This window comes from Trichoderma camerunense (genome assembly GCF_050948025.1).
Source record: "Trichoderma camerunense strain CBS 138272 chromosome Unknown V8C40scaffold_3, whole genome shotgun sequence".
Classification (NCBI taxonomy): Eukaryota; Fungi; Ascomycota; class Sordariomycetes; order Hypocreales; family Hypocreaceae; genus Trichoderma; species Trichoderma camerunense.
The window spans coordinates 1,478,070-1,498,691 of record NW_028145367.1 but is presented as its reverse complement, the minus strand read 5'-3'; the positions used below and the strand labels follow the sequence as shown (position 1 = coordinate 1,498,691).

Below are 20,622 nucleotides of genomic sequence, written 5' to 3'. Positions count from 1 at the left end.
TCAACGAAACGCGGATGGCCCAACTCAGGCGGGGCATAGGTTACATGTACACAACCAATCCATGGCTCGCTACACGTGCAGCCTCCTATTGTTACAACTCGCATCCAAGTAAGCGGCAGGCTGCGATGTCATCTGTCATCTCGCCCACCGGTACGGAGTGAATGCTGCGCGCGCTATTGACAAGAAATATAACGGGCTTAGATAGAACGATGAGCCGAGACGTAAAGATATACGATTGGTACCAAGGGGAAACGCCGGGTAAGACATGAGGGAAAGAACTTCATTTCAAGATATGTGTGGAGCGGATGCTAACCGCCGAAGCCGGCGAAGACGCCAACAAGACTGAACTGGCGGAGAGAGCCTTTAGATTCGCGATCAAACAATTCACAGCAGACAACAAGCTCAGCGGAGAAGAGCTGCGGCTGTTGAAATGTACAACCAGCGTCGATGATGTTCAACGAGTCGTTGCCGACTCTATGGCGAGATATGAGCAGCCTGGAAAACACGTGAAGATCAAAAAATGGCTTCAGAAAGCAGCAAGTATGATGAATTACTACACGAACATCCTGGAGGTTTTTATGCAGCATCATCCGGAATACGTAGCTTTGGTCTGGGGAGTTATGAAGATCTTGTTCACCGTAAGCATCTACGCGCTATTTGGCCAACTTCTCACATCAACGTCACTGACATTGATACAAAGAGTATCATTCACCACGAACAGACAGCTAAATTGCTGGCAAAGTCCATATCTCAGATCGCGGCCCAATTACCGAGGATTGATTTTGTTACAGTGTTATATCCTACTGGGAGAATTCAGCTAGCAGTAGAACAGCTCTATGTAGCCTTGCTTGAATTCCTTCTAAGAGCACACAAATGGTGCAGGGCATCCAGGCTCCGCCACCTCATAGGAAGTCTCACCCAACCTCCTGAGCTGGTGTACGCCGACTTGCTCGAGGCGATTGCCGAGAAATCTCGCGAAATCACGGAACTCGCTGTTGCAGGATCCCAGGCCGAGCTACGCCATATGCATAGGAAAGTTGATGCTCTCGTTGCAAAGATGGAGTTATCTGATATCACGATAAAAAGTCTCTTGACACAAATAACCAGTAAGTTGTTGAAATATTTGCAACTTCTCAAGCTAATCCGAAGCAGCCAGCCAGGCAGTCCAGTCAAGTAGCTTAGTGGACACCAATTTGATGCTCTCAGACCTCCAGCTGTCTCAAGCCCTATCATCATTCTCTCATCCATTCGATGATCCAGAGAGATCTTATCAATACCATATGCTTCTGCGCAAGCGGCGATCAACAAGAGTAAGCAAGGGTATGGGGACCAACAGTTTCTGGTTGTCGCCTAAACTCAAGAGGTGGGCATCATCTAAGGATTCTGCTCTTACAATCATAAAAGGTGGTCCCGCCTCGCGTTTATCCATGAGGGACTTTTGTGTTGATGTTCTAAAACTCCTGAGCGAAGAAGACATACCAGCCCTTTGGGCACTACCTAACCAGAAGCCCAATCCAGATGCCGGCGTCATCGATCTGCTCAAGTTTCTTACATTTCAAGCATTGCGCCTAAACGGGAGAGAACGAGACGAGAAACAGGTGGCTAAACGCTATTCGCAATTCCAATCTGCTCGAACAGCAAACGAATGGTTGAACCTTTTCAAAGAGGTAGTACAGAGTATTGGGCGAGAAGTGTATTTGATAATCGATACCACCACCGTGCAGATGCTTGAGGATAGCCTGGGCTTCAATCTCATACGGTCTCTAGACCAAATGCTGAAATCAATGGGCGGAACAGGAAAATCGACAACGCTTAAGATTGTCTTTATAATTTATGAGCTGAAATGGATTGCGTCCCTCCCAAAAGACATGCTGGATCCAATTGTGTCTGTGCAGGTCAGGCGGCAGAAACACAAACCAGTACTGGACACAAGGCGGCTCATAGGAAAGCATTTGACGAAACGTCAAGAGATCTTTTAAAAAGATAATACCTTGCATATCATTTTCTATTAACGCAGCTGCCCACCCTGCAGGTTTGTTGTTGCAACTTGTACGTGTTGGGTCATGACATCTAGTCAACTATTATATTAGAGACTTTCTTCACTACACTGGGCCCCTTCAAATGAAAGTACATGTATCTTACAACGTGAGGATATGGATTGGGCTTAAGCCGCGATTTTTGGTCAACTGGAGCAGTTTTGATACTCAATATGCGCGGGTTTGGAAATGCTTCATTGTCCACCATATGCGGCTGCGACCCATTCCCACTGTGCTAGGACTATCAGTGGGGAGCTTGACCTTCAATGGCCCCGGTTTCTTCTCCGTGACTAGTATCTCTACGTCCACAACCGGAACTATTGCATCGGCCGGTATTATCAAGTCTGTTGTGATGATCAGCGGCCCCATGTCAGGTGCTTAGAAGCTTGTAGCGGTGAAAGAACGAGAAAAAAAGAGTAATGCTTGTTGAGTTTTAAATGCTGAATCTTAAGTGGCTAGTATAGAGTATTGTTAATAAGCAGCTTAATAGTCAATGGACCGGATGTGCTAGGGATTGTGCACACGATCCTAGAAATTGTGATGCCAAGGGGTACTGTAACATATGTAGGTACTCCGTTCTCCATAGAGACGCCTGCCATCCAGTAGGGTCAAATTGTAATCCCCGGTCCTAATTACCACATCAGTATGAATAACAAAAAGATAAAATTGTCAGTAGAGGAATAAACGGTTATGATCATCTTAAGCGTGGGGTTGGTAAACCGCCAAAAGCGGACTCTTGAGACTCCAGAATGGAGTCTTGGAATGCAACAAATGGAAGACATTACACTCAAGAGAAGTGCCTAGCGGGAACCCGAATTCTCCTCTACCTATGGTCGTATGTGCTTGGACCAGGCGCTAGGAGTTCTCATCTCGTCGATGCTTCTGAAGCCGGTGTTCGCCAGCGATCATCCAACTGACTACTAATCTGTCTTTATTAGCTTGACTCTGGGAGAACAGACAGGAATACGAATTCTTTCCATAGTAAATATACATAGTTTGTTTGAGACTCTATTTTGATTGCTATACGCGACTATCCAGGCACCTAGGTAGAGGAATTCAATAAGTCTCCGTACAACATTACACTAGCCAAACCGCTCTAGTTACCGCAGGGAAGACCCTCTATTTGTTAGCTTATGTGACTTAGGAACCGTTTATAGCTGACAGCCATAAGCTGGAATAAAAACTCTCAGCCCGGTGTACTCCTTAGCACACTTACTATAGTAGTATGGGTGTAGCGACCTCGGTTTCGTACACAATGTAATAATAAGATATTCAGAATATATAATTAATATTTTTAGTCTTGGTGCAGAGTGTGGAATATGGGGAATCGAATTAGCGTTGAAAATGTTATTAGCATCGGCCCCTTTATTATATATAGCTTTTTTCACGGGCATGCCGTACCTGAAGGCGAGTCGCAGGACTGTATTTTCGACCCAAATAAGTCTGAGAGATGCAATAAAATTTATTCCAAGTGAGCTCTAGGTGTTCCCATTATCGCCGGAATATCTCATGGCCTAAATAATCCTCACAAACCATGCTCAAGCTGAGGATAGATTGGTTATACACTTTCCAGGGCAAAGATTTGGGATCAGCCGCACTATCAAGAGACGAAATGAAATCCCGCAACCTCTCGTTGAGCGGCAATCTCTCATTCGTCCAGGCGGCAGTATCTCTGTAGCGGATAGAGTATTGGATTCCCAAAGGCTGCATAACCTCTTTCTCAATCCGCTTGAGGCGAGAGGCTCCCCAATCGCTTAAAAATCTCGGCCAGGGACCCCTGAAAAACTGCTCAATAACTCTCCTGAACTTGACGGGATCCCTCGTAAAGGACTCGTCAAGAGATGTGCGACTGAAAATACCAACCGATCCCTAACGTAACAATAGTTAGAAAAATAATACTGTTCTCAGAAGACTACCCCAGTCAATCCTACCGTTGAGGGTCGGCCGCCACGACTTGATCGATCGGCTGTGACTGGTGGTTGGTTGGTAGAGGTAGATGGCTGGTTATCCGCGACAAGGTGGTTAGTTGTGCGTGACAAACGGCGGGCTTTCTGGGGCACTCACAGGCGCTCGCGCCGACAAGCCCTTAATCAGCTTCTCAATATCGGCGATCTGGCCGTCTAGCTTATTCACTTCATCTTGAAGATGTTGAGGTTCCGACTGACCGCGAGGAGTAGCAGGGGGAGTTACCGGTTGCTTGGATCCTGGAAGGCCAGCAAGATCTGTATGTTGACCGTTAGTATTCATTGTTTCTTTCATTATTAATAGCACGTATTCTACAAAGCCTAACTAACCAGTAGCCTTTAGGTTTTGAATACGCTGATTCAATTGGACAACCTGAGCGATCAAATCACTAAGATCAGGGCCTAATTGCTGATGGGCTGGTGGAGGGAAGTAGGAAGGGGATTGCTGAGCAGCGGGAATGGCAGGGATAGGAGACGGCCGCAAACTGGGAGCAACTCCAGCTGGAGTACCATGATTTTCGCCGCCTAATAACGTCAGTACGCCAGGAACAGATTACTTGAAGGCCACACCGGGTAGAGACTCACTCTGTCTCAGTACGTCCTGTGCCGGCTGACTGGATGTGAGTTCTTGTTCCGGAATATGCTGGAACAATTCTTTTGCACAGGCTGCTGCAGTTGCTGCTGCGTACCGCTGCCACGTATCGTTCTTGTGCGAGTCCGCATAGTCGCATATGCCCCGTATAACCAAGCAGGGAAACGTGTTCATGAGTCCAGCAGCCTCCATCTCAAAGCAAATACAGTCCTCTCCCGTCTGTAGCGCAAGCATTTTCCTAGTACTAGCATCTTTAACGAGCGTATTCCCTGATGCGATAACTCCATAATGGATCTTGGGATTTTCGGAAACCCTGGGGTTACGTGGTTTTACCTTGTCCAGGTCACAGGTGGAGGCGCAGTCACCATCTCCAGTGTGTCCATAAGAGTCCTCAAACAGCCGGTCATTATGAGCCTCCTGATAGACGTAGGCCTCGCGCATACCAGGGTTACGCTTGAGCATGGCTCGGAGGAATTCGGGGATCCGGGTGATCCCCCGCATCTCGTGCTGTTTTTTCAGAGCGGAAACTGCGTTAAGAAGCACCGTGGGAGGCCTGTTTAGCATGCCCATACGCTTGAGCTGCCCCCCTCGGAGAACGTTGACAACATTCTGGATAGCTTTGACGAAGTCATATTGCACAACGCCACCGCTCGTTCCTTTAGGCTCGCTCACGACGACGTCGCCAAGTCGAATATCCCTGTCTTCGCGGGGGACGCCAGCTCCAATACCGACCATGAGCCCGAATCGGACCTCAGGAAAGGACATCAGTAATGTTGTAGCAACATTTGACGCCGATGTAGTTCCGTATTCTCCAGCCGGAAGCGAGGCTATGACAACGTTGTGGACATCAATATTGCCCCATGTGTATACGTTGGTGTCTTGGCGAGGTTGAATAAAGTCGAAAGGCTTCTTATGTTCCTCGTCGAGCATAGCGGTTGCCGCCGCTGCCTCAAGGGGAAGGGCGCAAATCCATCCTATAGTGTATTCTTTGAAGCTTTTTGTAATTGAAGGTAGACTCGCCATGATGGCCGTTGTCGGAGGTAATTTTCGGGTAGAAGTAAGTTATGTCTGTGGCTGTTTGTCTTGTCCACAGATTGAAGTTGAAATGGCATATCCTGAGAGAAGAGCTGCAGGGAGAAGAGCTACTCTGAGAAAAGAGAGCTGGTATTCCTCATTACACGAGGCAATACTCGGAGCACGGTGTGAATCTTTGGGGAAGATATGCCAAAGGGCTTTTCCAATCTCGGACAGCTGATGTAATATGAGGCTCTTCTCATTACGCATGCATTAAATATCACTGATGGACACGCATGAGCACCTCGTGATGCCCACACGTGCCGAATCCTGCTGCATATTGATGGAGGTTTGTTGGCACGCAACGCCCAATTTCGCCGGCAAGACATAATGGTTCAACCACTTCATCTTTTTGGGTTCCCGGCTCTCTGTTGGCATGAATATCATGAAGGGCTCTAATCTTGCCACGTCATGTACGTATGGATTGTCTCATGCACTCCCGGTTGGAAAAGCGGGACATGAGTCCCAATCGCCTTCGCTCATGCTCCACGAAGCAGTTGTTGGGCTGGTTGGGCGTCGAAGCTTGCAGGCCGCACTATCTCATAATCTGATAACTTTTTCGCTGCTCAGGCATTAATACTTCATCGAAAAATAGCAACAGGCATATTTTCGGTAAGAAGGTGGATATATCTCAACTTACATGAGGTCGCGTTTCTGACTTGGCAGGAGACCCAATCTTTCGCTTTCGTGGGGGGGCCATAGCTAACAGAAGCTTTAAACCTTTTTACTACTAGTTAATAACCAGATACAAAAAAACAGAAGTATATATTGAGCATATTTTGCAATTCCTAAAACATTAATTTTCTCTAAAACAAATTCCCTAAAAGGAATGTAATTGGCAATTATTATGAAAATTTATTTAATTGATAACTTCGTAAATTTACTGGTGTGTTATCCAAGCGTGACCAGGAGTCTACCTACATGTACCCCTCCATGACTGATGGCTATTGCAGGCGATTTTCAGCACCACATTCTATTCCTTCGAGGCAGACGGTTGGCAATTCTTTAATATAATTCCGGATTCACTGACATTGATGTTGCGACTCCTTTTGTAATCGTAGTATGTACCTGTAATTTTGATGTTGTGGTGCTGGCGAGCCAGATCTGATGATGGGATCGGAGCCGAGGAGCCGGGCGACTGAAAAAAGGAAAAAGATCCAGGAAACTCGCTCCGGCACGAGGATTCGGCAAGCTCCGGTCCGGACAGCAATTCTGCCCCTATAAATAATGTGATGTAATATCCATCAATCAGCCTTATATCGAATTTACACACAACAAACCTCCACCCATAATGACGATTCCCAGAAGGCGCTTTCTAAAAATCCGAAGCATCCACCACCGGTACTGGCGTGGTCGTCACCTCTCCCTCTTCCTCCGCCTCTAGCCTCCTAGTACCAATGGCCTCGGTGATCTTCTGCTCAAGGAAACCGACACAGCCCTGGCCACACCAGCTATCATCATCGGTACGAAACAGCTCCCTCACAACGCGCAGGGAGCTGTCCCGCGTTGTGCGAAACTCTGGATCCTGTATCTTGTTCCGGAGATTCAGCAGATTTTCAAACACTTTGTCTTTAACCTCCTTGACCTCTGTGACGCGCTTGAACTCATGCTTGAAGCTTCCTGCAACACTCTGGACCTTATCTCGGAGATTTCCCATGCCCGTCCAAGTCTCTTGATGAAACATCTCAAGGCGGTGCAAAGCCTCGATGCTATCGCACGCCGCTCTTTGCTGGTATAGATTCCTATGCAGTCGTTGCTCAGCCTCCTCGACGTCCCGTTTCAGCCGCTCTCTGGTGCTTCTACTAAAGAAACCAAGGAACCTATTACTCCAGCTCGAGGCTGCGTCACGCGCGAGGTAAACCCTCCGCTGCCTCTCGCCCTCGAGTGCTTGGTAGAGACGCAAGCTCTTCTCGTGCTCTATCTTGGTATCACGGACGGCCACGCGCTGTATTTCCAGCGCTCTCATCTCACTTTCGAGTGTGAACACGAAGCGCGTGGCATTGTCGCCGTCAGCCATGCACATAGTCGCCCTCGTACCAACGTTCCACACAACTTGCCTGCCGAGTTCGCATAGGTGGCTAAACCGCTTTGTTACCAGGTCTAGCTTCACTACCATACTTTTGTCGACTCGCTCAATACGAGCCGCACCGCGCTCGATTGTCAGTAATTCCGTAACCACATGTTCGATGGCGGAATAGGCATCGTGCCCGGTGTCGCGTAAATTTTCGTCACAGTCGCTCTCAAGGTGCTGGATCTCATCTAGTCTTTGGTATAGGCTTGTCTGGAGGTCTTGTGTTTGCCACTTGAAGAATATGAGACCGAAATATATCCCGACTGCAGTACATGTAACCGTCAGCTAGAGCGTCACTGTGGGTGGACATAATTTTCCCATCAGGTTAACTCACCCGTCCTACCGCTAGGATTCTCGCTGAAATCGACTGCTTCAGCCCCCCTAGCTAGAGGCAATCTGGCGATTTTCTGAGGGCCAACGCCTACAACACACCTGACCATTTTGCTGATGCTGATCAAGTGTTGTATGATGGATGGATCATGCAGAGCGCAGAGGTACGACACTTGTTAACTACAACCACCACAACATGCTACATTGTCCACATTCAAGACCACCTGCTCATCGTACTCTTGGGCAGAAATACATATTGGCTAGGTACATGGATATGTTTCTTGACAATTGCTATTCAGGCAGTAATCTTTTGTTACTTAGGTGGTACAACTCACAGGGACAGCCGGCAATTGTAAAAGAAAGTGTGAAGTCCTGGTAATTTTATAATTAAAATAGATAATGATTATAATTAAATTACCATAATACTGAATTAGGAACAATTTTCAGGTATTAATTAAATATTGCATAAAAAATAATATTAATTAAATTTATCTGCTGTATACGAATCTGGACAGAATGGTTTGTTGGGCCGCATTCGACCAAGATAACGCTAGCTACATGCAATCATCACCCAAGCGGGGGTCAGAAAAAGCGAGACCGCAAAATAAATAAGTGCATATATTTAACAATATAATAGGCACCTCATTAGTATATTCAACTGGCGCAGTATAAAAATAATATTAAACAGTAGATAAATATAAATATAATAGCAGTTACTGGAGAAATGTAGATATAGTGGCAGTTATTAGAGAAATATAAATATAGCGGCAGTTACTAAAGAAATATAGATATAATAGCAGTTACTAGAGAAATATAGATATAGTACTCCGTAGCAGATGCTTAGAGTAAAGATTTGTAGGCGTGATATTTGATGCGTGTGTGTTCGTAATCGTCTCAGTCTCCGTTTTCTGTCTCCCGCTTGACACCTATGCAGCCCAATGATCACCTAGCCTTCTCATTGTTTACAGGACGAGCAGGTTGGGGAATCGTTGGGCATCGAGACTGGTATTGACAGTTGAGTATCGCCCAGTATTGATGGCGCCTCTATATATTTCCATAGGTAGGCCTCGAAGGCAATCCCTGAATACCTAGCAATGCACAGCATCAATTGAACTACTCTGAATTGCCACAGACTTTCCAAACAATTGTTTGACCAGAACGCCTCACCCAAAAGAGAGAGGGAAAAAAGAATACCTACAATGGCGGCAGCTGACGCTATTCAAAGCATCGCCGTCGCTGAGCAAAGAGTCCTCACTGAGGAGTATGGAGGCAAGTTATCGAACAAGTTCATCGACGAGCTCAAGGCCGCCACACTATTCCAGTTCGACTGGGGTGAACTGCTAAGCGCTGCCCCAACTGCCTTGTACTTTATGGGCTCCTGCTGGTTGGCAGCTGCGAACCCGACGGCTGAGATGATCTCTTTGGCTGAGGTAGTACCGGAAGGGGGTTTCAAGTATATGACAAACCTAAGGAACCCAACACTTAGGGCGTGTCTTGTCGACGGTACGTGTCTAAAGGTTTATATCCAAAGCAGGAGAAAAAAGAAGAAACACATGCTGACATGATGGGCCTTATGCAGTGTGCAACAATGGCGGAAGGCAGGCTTTCACCATTGCCGGCCAAAATATGGATGCTTTGCACATGACGAGTCGGCGCATCTGTGATGAGAGAATTGATATCGTATTCAAGCGTTTGGGTCCATGCACCGCCAGCAAAGATGCCCTTGAAGATTTCAACGACGCCTTGCAAGATTTGTCTAGGGACGCACACAGGTGTGCGGAGTTGGCAGCTGAGACGCGCGTGGCCTTTGGCAAATGGAGCAACATGGTCGGCGAGTTGAACATGTGCATGGAAAACCAGATGGGTAACACGAGCATCCATGCCTCCGACGTCACAAAAGAACAACATGTGGCTGAGATCGAGGAGAAGTTCGCTGTTGAGGCATCCGAAAACACCAAGAAGCAGGTCATGAGGGCGGCCCGTGAACTGGAGAAATCGGAGGGCCGTCTCGACAGAGCCATGAACGGGGTGCCCGGCCCATGGGCGACGGTCCTCCAGGGGGCCGTCGTATGCTACACCCAGACCATACCAACCCTCGTGGCCGGCATGCTTCCCGTTATCTTTGGTAAAGAATACAAAACCACCGACGGAACAGCGCAGGTCGGCCTTCCTCAAGGAAAGTGGCCGCCACCACATGTCGACCCGTCCTTCGCCAGGGCCACTGAGGTCCGGGATCTAGTCAATCACTTCTACAGCTTTATCGGTAACGAGAAGGGTCCTATCGACTGGGAAAAGTTCAAGGGGTCCCCAGGAGCGGGCGCCAACGAATTCCAGGGGCTGACATACTTCCTGGGCACCTTGCGAGGGCTACAGCAGACCACAGATGTGACCGGTACGAAGGCAAACAAGAAGCTGATGACGGCGTATAACACTCTCATAAGAGTTGGAACTGAGATTCAACATCACCTGAGCCAGCAGAACAAGATAAATGCAGTGACCAACCCCAGCAACGACGTTGTCCGGGGCTGGAAGAAAGAAGTCAAGAAGGCGCGGTCCACCGTGCTCAATCTTGCAACCCAGGCCAACGCCAGATCCTCCGGCAGCGTCCCGAGGCCATTTGGCAACGTAAAGTTTCAATGCAAGCCTGATTTGTCGGCGCAAAAAGCGCAGCTGAGCACGGCCTTACAGACAGTGCAGATAGCGCAAGAGGCAGTCGAAAGCGCGCAGTCAACGTATGATGCCGCCCTTGATAAGCAGGAGAAGACCGCAATATCCATGGCTAGGATCCAGGCCAAGCTTAAGCAGCTCCATGAGACGGGCCAGAATCTTGAAAAGATCAAAGACGTATTACGGGACTGTATCTCAGTCCTAGTCGACCTAGCTGTTCAGATCCGTAAGCTAGAGCAGTTCTTTCTTATGCTAGCGAACGTCATCGATCACATTGTGCTGCCACGGGCTGAGACTTTCACACGCGAAATGACCAAAGTCGGCCGCCGTGCGCAGAGAGACGGCGCTATTAACGCGGACGATATCACCAAGCAGACGATATATACCTCAACTCTACAGATTAAGGGCTACTTTAGCGTCCTGCAGGACGTCTCAGAAATGTATACACTCGTGCACCGGAAATATATCAATGAGGGTGTTGACTTGTGCTATCAACTGTCCAAGGGCACAGCGAGCAACGACCCTATGTTTACACTACAGGAGCGGCTAGCTAGTTATTCGGACAAGTCAGCCCGGGAGATCTCCACGCTGGCCTCTAACAAGCAGGCAGAGGTCCTTCGCTCTCTGAAAGACCGCGCCCGGAAGGCCCTAGAGCACACGCAGCTGATTGAGAACGAGGTCACCAAGAGGGGTATTGCGGTTGAAGAGTCGGACAAGTTGGCTATAAAAGAGGGCGGGGAGGAGCACAATACTGAGGCCAAGAGTATAGTGGACAACGACGTGGGCCTGACGGCTTCGGAACAGACAGATAGTTCAAACTTTTAAAGGGGGTGCTGGTCTCAAACAGCCAGGTTATGGTTATAATGAAGCCAACTTCCACCACACAAACTTTGTAAACCATACTGATAGCAAATTACATTTCACATTCCAGCGGCGGTGAGTATATTTTCCCGTGAAAAAAAAAAAAAAAAACTTGACTGTCGTTGATGTGAGCTGTTTGCAAGGCACTTATTTCTGTGATATAGGTTCAATATATAACGGAAATCATTCTCACATAGCCGAATCGGATGCTTCACCCAAAGGTTCTAGGGGAGGCAAATCATTCGGAAAACAAACTTACATGAAGTATCATTAAGGTGCTTCTGGGGTTAGCCCTAAGTCTAATATTGACAAACAAATTCTAAAGTGGAAGATTCAGAAGATCACAAACTCATAGAAGACGAGATCATGCGGAAGGTTTTCAGCAATGATAGTATAATAAGGTCACTGAAAATGTTGGCACAGAGATAGCAATGTATGGTTGTTTCAGGCTGCCATATCCTCATAGCTTATCCGGGGCCGAGATGGGGGCTATATGCTTCGGTTCAAATGAATGAAAAACGAACCTCCTCCCGCACCTTATCCGCCAACTCCAGCGCCTCTCTCCTCCCATTTCTCGAGAAAACATTAAAATAAGCCAAAAAGCTGTTGACTCCTGAGCTCGGATGCGGCACCTTCTGCCCACGTTTGACGAGGCAACCACATCGACTGATGTGTTTTGCAAGGTCAGGCCTGCGGGCTTTCAGCTCTGCGCAGATATCGTCCGAATCAAAGATGCCTTGGCAAGAGGATGGATAGTCGGCCGGAATAAAGACCATGACACATGTGTACTGAGCGCCATGTTTAAATGGCTGAGAAAGAGAGCGAGCGCGAGACTTGTCCGCAACGGCGATGAGCATGGCCAACCCCCAATAGTCGACTCCGTACGTTGATTCGATGACCTGCGAGCCCGTCATACCGAGTGGACGCGGATTTATTTCAATGAGCCAAGCAGTGGGCTCTGGAGTCTCGGACGCAGTGTCACGAGGGTGTAAGTCGAGAACTCCATCCTGCGTTTTGTAGTCAACCGACGAGTACTCCACGCGGCCTTCCAGGTGCATGATCCCGTTCTGCAGACCGAGCTTGAGCAACGTATCCAGGAAGCTGTTGCGAAGCACATCGATTTCGCGAGCGGGTAGTGCCGATGGGTATACGCTGTTCAGCTCATGGAAGCTGTTGAGCGACCCGACGCTGGGACCGTTGAAGTCTGCGGTTTTGGGGAAATCGTCGCACGCCTCGAAGAAGAGGATTTCACCGTCCAACAAGACAAAGTTTGCATCAACTTCCGGTCCCGAGCAGTATTTCTCTATAACAAACTCGGATCCATGGCGAGATGTGTCGATGGATTTGACGGCCGCCGTGAGGGTATCAAGAGAATCAACGCGGAATACTCCCTCCGAGCTCCACCCATTACATGGCTTGATGATAAGAGGGTAGGGAAGATTGTTTTTGCTGACAATCTCGAGAGCTTCATCTAGACTAGAAGCTTGATAAGCTTGGTGCCCTGCAAACACGCTTGTCAAATACTTGTTCGTAGCAATGCGCAGCGCATCCGGTGAAGCAGTCTGAAGACCTAGCTGCTGCGCGGCTTCAGCAACCTGAGTCGCATAAGAATCGCAGAACGTTACGATGCCGTCCACTGGTTTGCCATAAGCTTTCACAGATTTGACAATTCGATCGGTGAAACCCTCTTCTGGGGGGTCTGTTAGCTTGGTTGGAATAAATGCTTCACGCCAGTGTGCATATTCCGGCCCTTCTAACCAATGTCCCGAGTTGTCCAGGACTACCATGTTGATACCAAGGGCTCCGGCTGCGAGATAAAGAGACGGCGCTGTACTACCACCATTGTCGGGGTGCGCGCGAGTCCCTTCTACCAACACCAACGTTCGACGTCGAATGTTCTCAGACGATATCCAGGGGAATGAGAGCCTATTCTCAAGCTCGGATTCCACGGCGAGAGACAGTGCTTCAAGTTCATCGTCAGATTCTTTCTCAGCATCATGGTACAAGATCAAGCCAGCTGCGGCAGCCGAGAAGAGTGCCACAAGGTTGCTGCTGTCTGAAGGCGTAATTGCTAAGCCGCTGTAGCTCTCGAGAGGCTCTGCAAAAGACACGGCTGTTTCCACGAATTGGTAGTCCCTTAGACGCAAGGGAATGATGTCTGATCGCACTATATGTCCCTTCTGCAGAGGAACGATGAGCTTCACCACACGTCGAAGCCCCCTAGAGGATGCGGCCGTGGCGCGAAGACATTGGAGAAAGAACTGAAACGCCCTGGCCGAGCCAAAAGATTCGGGAGAGATGCTCTGGCTCGAATTTTCATTTTCGAGATGGATATCATACGCGCCCTCAAGGTTGTCAAAACGATAGGCTGCAGTTGACGAGTTAATGTGCTCGAAAATGATGTCTACCGACTGCCAGATGCTTCCATTAATTGGCTTGTTCAGGAGACGCCATGAACATTCCAAAAGTAGCGCTATTGCACATTAGTGGAGGGGTTATTGCAAGCTGAAGTATGGACGTTTCCCACTTTCATCGTCTGTCGACCGAATTTGAACCTTTTGAGAAGCCATTACAAGAAACTCATGTGAAATACAAATACATGCTGAACACCAACTGGATTCACAGTACATTTAAATATTGATCTTCTTTCTCTCCTTTTGCAACTGTTGGGGATCGAGGATTAGACCAACAACACACTCAGTTCACCCGTGTTTATTCGGCGACAGTTTGAAACGTTTTGTGTGACTCATTCGTTGCTCAAGAGGATTTGATGGGTCTAAATGCGTTACCAATCCCAATCCTACATGTTGTCACGCTCGCACTATACGAGCTCTGACCGCTCCATACATTTCGGAGTGTTACCCAAGACTGTATTTCCGCATACCTCTCTCTTGAACGACTATTTCCTTTTTCTCTCAAAAAGCCGAGCCGTAATATTATAGAATATATGAAGCAGAAAGTAACGAGTCATCATGTTATTCACATGACCTTCATTTTAGAAGCTAGCCGTATGAAGTACCGATGTTTTACTAGTGATTGAAACCAAAGCAGGGCTCAACAAATATCAGTTGTATGCTCTACACTTTCTAAATTTTTGGAAAGAAGCAAGTATAGAGTACGGATTCATCTAGCCTGGAACTATGAGAGAGATATTTGGTTGATCGACTGAGAGTCGCACTTGTTTGGCAAAACCCCAATTGCACTACCACGGCGCGCCGGTAACTACGGGAGAAGCCTGTAAATAAATATTGGGGCATCGCAGAAGCGCAACTAGCCCCCTAGACGAACAAGTAGATGACAGAAAAAGCGACATTGCAAAATACATGTAAATAAGGGCATACATTCAGCAATATAAACACTTAATCAGCTCATTAAGTATTGCTTTTACAGAGGAATGCCTATTCCGCTAGCATCTGATTTTTATTATCTATATAAATATAATAGCAGTTACTAAATAAATATAAATATAGTAGCATTTAGTAGCTAAATATAAATATAGTAGCAGCTACTAAAGAAATATAAATATAATAGTAGCTATCTGCGAAATGTAGATAGAGCAGTTACTCCCTTTGTAGGCGTATGATCTAACTCGTGGGTGTTTGAAATCTTCTCGGTCTCGGTTTTTCTGTCCTCCACTTGACGAATTAGTAATGGATGCGATTATGGCAGTCCGCCTAACTACATGTTTATTGAGTTACGAAATCCTCCTACAGTCTCAGTGGCACCTCATAAACTCACAAGTAAGGATAATTTATAACAAACTCTGATCAATGCCATTTCTTCCTCTTTGGTATGTAGACAAGCCGCTATCTTAGCTCTTACTTCCGGTGACTAACCTTTGCAGGTTTAATATTCATCAACTTGCGGTGAATTCGCTCCTCACAGAGTTTCTATCATGGTCCGCTCGGACAAGAGATGCGATGGGTGTTGGACATGTCGACTTCGCCGGAAAAAATGTGATGAAACCCGACCCGAATGCGCCAATTGCACTGGTCTGCAAATTACTTGCCATTACGGCAGGCTGAAGCCCGAATGGCTTGATGGGGCTGAGAAGCAGGAGGCTATGGCTGCCAAAATCAAGTCTCAGATCAAACAACAAGCCGGTTATCGTCGAGAGAGACATCACGCTTCAGCAGTAGCCATGAGCTTTGCAGCAACCGCCCAGGGAAGGGAAGATTCCGAATTCGTCAATCTCATTCCGAGACATGACCTCTCCTCAGATGAACCGAGATCACATATTGATGCGGTGTGGCCAAATGCGGCAGCTACATTAGTAGACGATAACCAAGACTCGATTGGAGACGACTCCAGTAAACACAAAGTTCCCGAGACTCTATCAGAATTCAACTTTGCATACAATCCCCATTTGCGGTCCAGGCCTGGCTCGGAGATACTCTCGTCCTGGGGAGAAGATGAGATGAATCATCTTATGAGATACTTGGATCATGTGTTTCCGTTTTTATTTCCATTTTACCGAACGAGTCTGCTTGATCCCGGGCGAGGCTGGATCTTCCAACATATTGCACAGAGCAAGGTCTCTTTTCATTCAGTAATCGGTATAAGCGCTTATTTTTTCAGCGTTGCTCTAAGTGAAAAATATTCAGGACGAGAGCATGAAATGTGCAAGACAGTAGTCTGGTCCAAACTCATACAACAAGCGGATATGTGCTTCGATATGTTACAACAGGATATACAAGAGCTGAATGACCGGGGCGACGAAGCAAACCTGTTGGATAAAGTGCGAGTCATGGAAAGTATTGTCCAGTTTCTCATTTTTGAGACAGCAGTAGGTAGGTCGGCCAATTGGGGTAATCATTTATCGCCCACCATCGCTCTCTTCCGAGGCATATTACAAAATCACGACCCGAACAACTCTGTATCTGCATTAGTCAATATTTTGAGTAAGGTTGCTCAGCGTCCGCTGTATGCCCTCAAGAAAGATCATTATGTTTGGGACAACAGACAGGAATGCTTTCGGTTCTTCGCTGGTATTCTTCTCTTCATTGACACGATAGCGAGCACCTCTCTTAGACGGCCACCACAGCTACTGGAGTATCATCCACAGTTTCTTGCCGATAAAGATGATGGAGAATACATCAAGGGCGAGGCTCCTATCCGGCTATCTAGACTTGTTGGTTGTCACAATTGGGCTATTCGTGTCGTTGCAGAGATCTCGGCGTTGAATGTCTGGAAGAAAGAGAATATGAGAATGGGCAGCTTTGAGACAGAATTGGCTGAACGTGCTCGCTACATTGATCAGATTCTTGAGGAGGGCATGTTACAGATGGACAATTATTACGCCACCGATACAGGTATGTGACGCTCCGTTAATGCCTGTCGGCTGCATCATCCTAATTTGTATCATATATCTGACATTTTGGTAGTAACGTCGACAAGGATCTGGGCTTACGCGGCGAAAATATACCTCGCCGTAGTTATCTCCGGCTGGCAGCCAATGTTGCCAGAGGTGCGGTCTAGTGTAGCACATGCGCTGCGTTTATTACAGACAGTAGTTGGTTCCTCGCACTTGCGAGTGCTAGCTTGGCCGCTCTGCGTCGCTGGTTGCATGGCTGAGCGCTCTCAAGAGCCAGCCTTTCGAAACCTCTTCTCTGAGTTGGATAAGACTGCACTTATTGGGATATTGGGCGAGGCATTACGAGTCATGGAGAGTGTCTGGCAAAATCGAGGAAATATGAGCAGTGAAATGTGGGATGTAGAAGCATGCTTAAATATTCTTGGCACACCAGTTCTGTTAGCTTAAGGGAACGCCAATGTGCATCATACTCGACAAGAAGCATGAATTGCTAATATTCTAATGGATGAAACTAATGCTGAACTACTGCAGCCATCGTACTTAGCCAAGGCAGCACTTAATGGCGGCGATTGAAGAACCAGGTTGCTGTGAAATATCCAGTCTTTCCATCTATTTACCCTTCCAGAGGCCCACAACTTCTTCCACTGTGGTGGTCTTGACCTCGGGAAATACATTGTTGAGAGATTTCTCTACCGGTGTATCGAACAAACCGGCGATGATGTATTGGCCGAATTTAGAGAAATACATCTGCAGGATGTGTTTTGGCAAATGTTGATACTCCGCAGCGTTGGAAGGCAGCTCACTGGCTTCACCCTTTTCGAGCTTCTCTAAACTATCATAGGTAACCTTGAACTTAGATCCTGATTTTTTATTTTCATTGTTAGTGTCTCGCAAAAGGCGATGTACCACATAGCGTCTAGAATGCCGGTGAGCTTACCGGTAGCTTCTTCAAGCAATCCTAAAAACTGATTCAAGGTCACTTTATCGCCGTAGCAAAACATTTCTTCCTCCCATTTAGGCAAAGTGAGTGCCTTGACAACAAAGTTAGCTACGTCTCGTGTATATGTAAACGAGACGAGATCGTTGCCAGTGCCAGGGATGACTGCCGCCTTGTTGGGAATATCAAAGATGAAACTGATTAGTTCCGAAATATGAGTCTCTATATACGGCATTCCATAATAGTCAAGGAAGTAGCCATTGTAGAATCGTGTCCATTCGAGATTGCTTTCGCGGAGTTGCTCGATCGAGGCGAGACGCACTTGATGTTGTAGTAAGCGTAGGCTTTTTGCTCCCATCAAGTCATTGTTAACAAATTTGTCTCTAAGTAAAATTTGAAACAATGGTATATACTCCAAAAGAGAAATAATAAAATGGTGGGTGGGAACGCTTACTTTTCCTGAGGTATAGGTACACCCCATTCGCTCTGAATAAACCGCTTTGTTGCAGATGACTTTGCAGCTGCCTTTATGAGGTTCACCTCAGACACTCCAGCCTCAGGAGCTATGACCTTAATGGCCGATATTACGGTGTGTACATTGTGTTCCTCCAAAATATTGGCTACCGCATCGATATCGCCGTAGTCGACGTTGATCAGAGGAGGGGCGTTAGGGGACAAATCCTTAGAGGGCTTGCAACGCATTCATGTCAGAAAGAGACTCTTATTAAAGCCAGACAAAGAAGAATTAAGCGGTCGATGATAGATGTTCACTTACACCACGACCAAGCAAGATGACTTTGTACTTTCCGGTGGCGACGACGGCGTCACTGATAGTCCTACCAACGTTGCCCGTACCACCAGCGATTGCAATCGTAGTAGACATGATGCTTTAGGATGAAACAACTTGCGGCGTTGTACAAAGTGCAATATTTGAGTAAAAAGAAGTCGTAGATGGAAACGAATAACTGTATTGGAGAGATTGATGCTGGATTTGTTAGGTTACCGAAGCCGATCCGGTTCTTTATATACTTATTTCTCCTCCCAGAAACCCCCATTAACGCTGTTCCCCTCAACATTACGAATAGGTTGCAATTTGTCATAACGTGCTCTATTTCGCTTGGCACGGAGCTGTAACAATTTGATAATTGCCATGTATATCTGTGAATAACTGTGAATCTCCTAATTTGGCATGTCTCTTCTTTGCTAACCCCCATTGGGCGTACCGCGCGCGCAGCTAAGAAAGGGATAGGATAACGACATTAAACCCTTTCCGGTCACCCGCGCGGCGAAACAGAATTGTCGTAGGATTATACAGGAACAGGAAAGGATCTAAGTAAAGGTATACAAGTAACGAGAGTAGATAATAGTTACTAAAATATTGTATCAATAGTGTGGAGACTGTACCAATGAGCAGGATGGCTCTCTGATAACCTGACGCCTTAATGGACAATGACAACACTGGTTACAAAAACTCATAAGTTTCTATGACATTGACTTTTCACATGAGCTATATCTCACGTTTCAATAATATGACTACGTTCCGAATCATAATTAAGGTGATTAACTGGGTTATAAAATTAGCATAGGTTACTATTTCCCCTATGTAGGTATGCTCCAGAAATTTTACCCATTACCAAGACTTGCGCTCCCAAGCCTTCACAAGCTCATCCACCTGTTCCGTCGCATCCACCATCAGAAATTTCTGCTTTGTCACGACAGATCTCGTGGGCTGGAAGAATTCAGTCAAAGAGTAGATTGTTTGACCAACCTCAAAGCTGCCAGTGGTGTAGCCACCTTCTTTACTCAGGGTTTCATCCATAGGAACCAGGCCGAGATATTCAGCCGTCTTCCAGTTGTTTTTGCTCCCAATCACACGGTTGCCGTAGAAGTCATCCGACCAAAGGATAACCTTGCCACCATATTTTGACGGCAACATCAGACCGTCTCCTCCGCCGGTGTAGTTAGTCGGGAATCCCTCCGGATGCACATAGGTCGGAACTCCCTTGGACTTGTTGATTTCAAAGGTTAATAGCCCCGGAGCAACTCGATCGTTAATGACAATCTTGTCTCCCGACCGAACAATGCCACCCGAAAGAAGAGTATCGTTGATATTTTTTGGCTCATACCATATTTGTGGCGTACCAGCCTTGTTAATCTTGACAATAATCTGGCCAAATGTTCCTATGACGTAGGTATTCCCTTGACCATCCTCTGCCATATCTTGGAAACCGGTGATCAGCTTTCCTGTTCGCTGGAATACTTGTCTCTGTAGCGGTACCAGGTCCGTTATCCAGCGAATTGTGCGGTCGTTGGTGTCATATCGAATCACACTGTTGGGGCCGGTGAAATTTGCCAGCGCTGGGTTTCCAGAAGTTGTTGCTTCAAAGGCTGTGTACGAAGTAGCTGCAAAGTACATCGACCCCATTCCATCGTAGTCTATTCCGGTAATGGAGTAGTCGTCATTGCCGGTGATTCCAGGTATAATGATCTCCTCATATTCATCACGATAAGGATCATAAACAGCAACCGAGGCATTGTAGTAGAGACTGCCATTTGTCAGATATAGACTTAAGGATAGAACAAGAGAGATAGAAAAATAGCATACCCAAAGTATATTTTGCAGTGCACCGGATCCCAATCCGCATTCTCTGGATAAAGGTCCAAAATAGTTGCATTGAAAGAACCTTTAAAAGAAGGACATGCGCCAACAACTGCACTCGCAAAATATGCCCAGATGAAAGGGCGTAAAGTTGATGTATACATGATGAAGAATTTG

The 20,622-nt window shown here is 46.9% G+C and overlaps 9 protein-coding genes across 9 annotated transcripts; 3 read left to right on the top strand and 6 right to left on the bottom strand.

Moving 5' to 3' along the window:
- The first annotated feature begins 69 nt into the window (after window positions 1–69).
- Window positions 70–2,131, top strand: V8C40DRAFT_235976 (uncharacterized protein). Its single transcript, XM_083213954.1, has 4 exons — window positions 70–258; window positions 322–638; window positions 701–1,106; window positions 1,153–2,131. Exons 1-4 carry the CDS (start codon window positions 162–164, stop codon window positions 1,977–1,979), a joined length of 1,647 nt encoding a protein of 548 aa, XP_083077147.1. The 5' UTR covers window positions 70–161; the 3' UTR covers window positions 1,980–2,131.
- Window positions 2,132–2,142: 11 nt separating this feature from the next.
- On the bottom strand, window positions 2,143–2,421 carry V8C40DRAFT_235974 (uncharacterized protein). Its single transcript, XM_083213953.1, has one exon. The coding sequence runs from the start codon at window positions 2,403–2,405 to the stop codon at window positions 2,205–2,207; it is 201 nt and encodes a 66-aa protein (XP_083077146.1). The 5' UTR covers window positions 2,406–2,421; the 3' UTR covers window positions 2,143–2,204.
- A 1,106-nt stretch (window positions 2,422–3,527) lies between these two features.
- V8C40DRAFT_284448 (5'-methylthioadenosine/S-adenosylhomocysteine nucleosidase family protein) lies at window positions 3,528–5,756 on the bottom strand (the record flags this gene model as incomplete). Its single annotated transcript, XM_083222152.1, has 5 exons — window positions 4,586–5,756; window positions 4,331–4,525; window positions 4,101–4,258; window positions 3,968–4,036; window positions 3,528–3,905 (listed from the first exon to the last, which is right to left on the bottom strand). The coding sequence occupies exons 1-5, from the start codon at window positions 5,613–5,615 to the stop codon at window positions 3,528–3,530; spliced, it is 1,830 nt and encodes a 609-aa protein (XP_083077145.1). The 5' UTR covers window positions 5,616–5,756.
- A 1,152-nt stretch (window positions 5,757–6,908) lies between these two features.
- V8C40DRAFT_284446 (uncharacterized protein) lies at window positions 6,909–8,201 on the bottom strand. Its single transcript, XM_083222151.1, has 2 exons — window positions 8,072–8,201; window positions 6,909–8,000 (listed from the first exon to the last, which is right to left on the bottom strand). Exons 1-2 carry the CDS (start codon window positions 8,175–8,177, stop codon window positions 6,982–6,984), a joined length of 1,125 nt encoding a protein of 374 aa, XP_083077144.1. The 5' UTR covers window positions 8,178–8,201; the 3' UTR covers window positions 6,909–6,981.
- Window positions 8,202–9,007: 806 nt separating this feature from the next.
- Window positions 9,008–11,666, top strand: V8C40DRAFT_284442 (uncharacterized protein). Its single transcript, XM_083222150.1, has 2 exons — window positions 9,008–9,570; window positions 9,647–11,666. Exons 1-2 carry the CDS (start codon window positions 9,267–9,269, stop codon window positions 11,557–11,559), a joined length of 2,217 nt encoding a protein of 738 aa, XP_083077143.1. The 5' UTR covers window positions 9,008–9,266; the 3' UTR covers window positions 11,560–11,666.
- Window positions 11,667–11,858: 192 nt separating this feature from the next.
- V8C40DRAFT_235966 (uncharacterized protein) lies at window positions 11,859–14,334 on the bottom strand. Its single transcript, XM_083213952.1, has 2 exons — window positions 14,123–14,334; window positions 11,859–14,068 (listed from the first exon to the last, which is right to left on the bottom strand). The coding sequence occupies exons 1-2, from the start codon at window positions 14,223–14,225 to the stop codon at window positions 12,099–12,101; spliced, it is 2,073 nt and encodes a 690-aa protein (XP_083077142.1). The 5' UTR covers window positions 14,226–14,334; the 3' UTR covers window positions 11,859–12,098.
- A 967-nt stretch (window positions 14,335–15,301) lies between these two features.
- On the top strand, window positions 15,302–17,384 carry V8C40DRAFT_145133 (transcription factor domain-containing protein). The gene is made up of 3 exons (XM_083211237.1): window positions 15,302–15,385; window positions 15,440–16,907; window positions 16,980–17,384. The coding sequence occupies exons 2-3, from the start codon at window positions 15,491–15,493 to the stop codon at window positions 17,354–17,356; spliced, it is 1,794 nt and encodes a 597-aa protein (XP_083077141.1). The 5' UTR covers window positions 15,302–15,385; window positions 15,440–15,490; the 3' UTR covers window positions 17,357–17,384.
- Window positions 17,385–17,472: 88 nt separating this feature from the next.
- Window positions 17,473–18,827, bottom strand: V8C40DRAFT_145132 (uncharacterized protein). Its single transcript, XM_083211236.1, has 4 exons — window positions 18,622–18,827; window positions 18,301–18,536; window positions 17,847–18,190; window positions 17,473–17,769 (listed from the first exon to the last, which is right to left on the bottom strand). Exons 1-4 carry the CDS (start codon window positions 18,727–18,729, stop codon window positions 17,519–17,521), a joined length of 939 nt encoding a protein of 312 aa, XP_083077140.1. The 5' UTR covers window positions 18,730–18,827; the 3' UTR covers window positions 17,473–17,518.
- A 649-nt stretch (window positions 18,828–19,476) lies between these two features.
- Window positions 19,477–20,609, bottom strand: V8C40DRAFT_262637 (uncharacterized protein; the record flags this gene model as incomplete). The annotated part of the gene is made up of 2 exons (XM_083219378.1): window positions 19,477–20,392; window positions 20,452–20,609. 2 exons carry the CDS (start codon window positions 20,607–20,609, stop codon window positions 19,477–19,479), a joined length of 1,074 nt encoding a protein of 357 aa, XP_083077139.1.
- Between the last annotated feature and the right edge of the window lie 13 nt (window positions 20,610–20,622).

What these genes read in the sequence shown, in the direction of transcription:
- V8C40DRAFT_235976 (XM_083213954.1), top strand. Translation starts at nt 162, where the DNA reads ATGCTGCGCGCGCTATTGACAAGAAATATAACGGGCTTAGATAGAACG. An exon ending in GTACCAAGGGGAAACGCCGG is followed by an intron (nt 259 to 321) that starts GTAAGACATGAG and finishes TAACCGCCGAAG; the next exon opens with CCGGCGAAGACGCCAACAAG. An exon ending in TTATGAAGATCTTGTTCACC is followed by an intron (nt 639 to 700) that starts GTAAGCATCTAC and finishes ATTGATACAAAG; the next exon opens with AGTATCATTCACCACGAACA.
- V8C40DRAFT_235974 (XM_083213953.1), bottom strand. Translation starts at nt 2,405, where the DNA reads ATGGGGCCGCTGATCATCACAACAGACTTGATAATACCGGCCGATGCA.
- V8C40DRAFT_284446 (XM_083222151.1), bottom strand. Translation starts at nt 8,177, where the DNA reads ATGGTCAGGTGTGTTGTAGGCGTTGGCCCTCAGAAAATCGCCAGATTG. An exon ending in GAATCCTAGCGGTAGGACGG is followed by an intron (nt 8,001 to 8,071) that starts GTGAGTTAACCT and finishes CATGTACTGCAG; the next exon opens with TCGGGATATATTTCGGTCTC.
- V8C40DRAFT_284442 (XM_083222150.1), top strand. Translation starts at nt 9,267, where the DNA reads ATGGCGGCAGCTGACGCTATTCAAAGCATCGCCGTCGCTGAGCAAAGA. An exon ending in TAGGGCGTGTCTTGTCGACG is followed by an intron (nt 9,571 to 9,646) that starts GTACGTGTCTAA and finishes GGCCTTATGCAG; the next exon opens with TGTGCAACAATGGCGGAAGG.
- V8C40DRAFT_235966 (XM_083213952.1), bottom strand. Translation starts at nt 14,225, where the DNA reads ATGTACTGTGAATCCAGTTGGTGTTCAGCATGTATTTGTATTTCACAT. An exon ending in TCGGTCGACAGACGATGAAA is followed by an intron (nt 14,069 to 14,122) that starts GTGGGAAACGTC and finishes AATGTGCAATAG; the next exon opens with CGCTACTTTTGGAATGTTCA.
- V8C40DRAFT_145133 (XM_083211237.1), top strand. Translation starts at nt 15,491, where the DNA reads ATGGTCCGCTCGGACAAGAGATGCGATGGGTGTTGGACATGTCGACTT. An exon ending in TTATTACGCCACCGATACAG is followed by an intron (nt 16,908 to 16,979) that starts GTATGTGACGCT and finishes ACATTTTGGTAG; the next exon opens with TAACGTCGACAAGGATCTGG.
- V8C40DRAFT_145132 (XM_083211236.1), bottom strand. Translation starts at nt 18,729, where the DNA reads ATGTCTACTACGATTGCAATCGCTGGTGGTACGGGCAACGTTGGTAGG. An exon ending in TCATCTTGCTTGGTCGTGGT is followed by an intron (nt 18,537 to 18,621) that starts GTAAGTGAACAT and finishes ATGCGTTGCAAG; the next exon opens with CCCTCTAAGGATTTGTCCCC. An exon ending in ATTGCTTGAAGAAGCTACCG is followed by an intron (nt 17,770 to 17,846) that starts GTAAGCTCACCG and finishes ATAAAAAATCAG; the next exon opens with GATCTAAGTTCAAGGTTACC.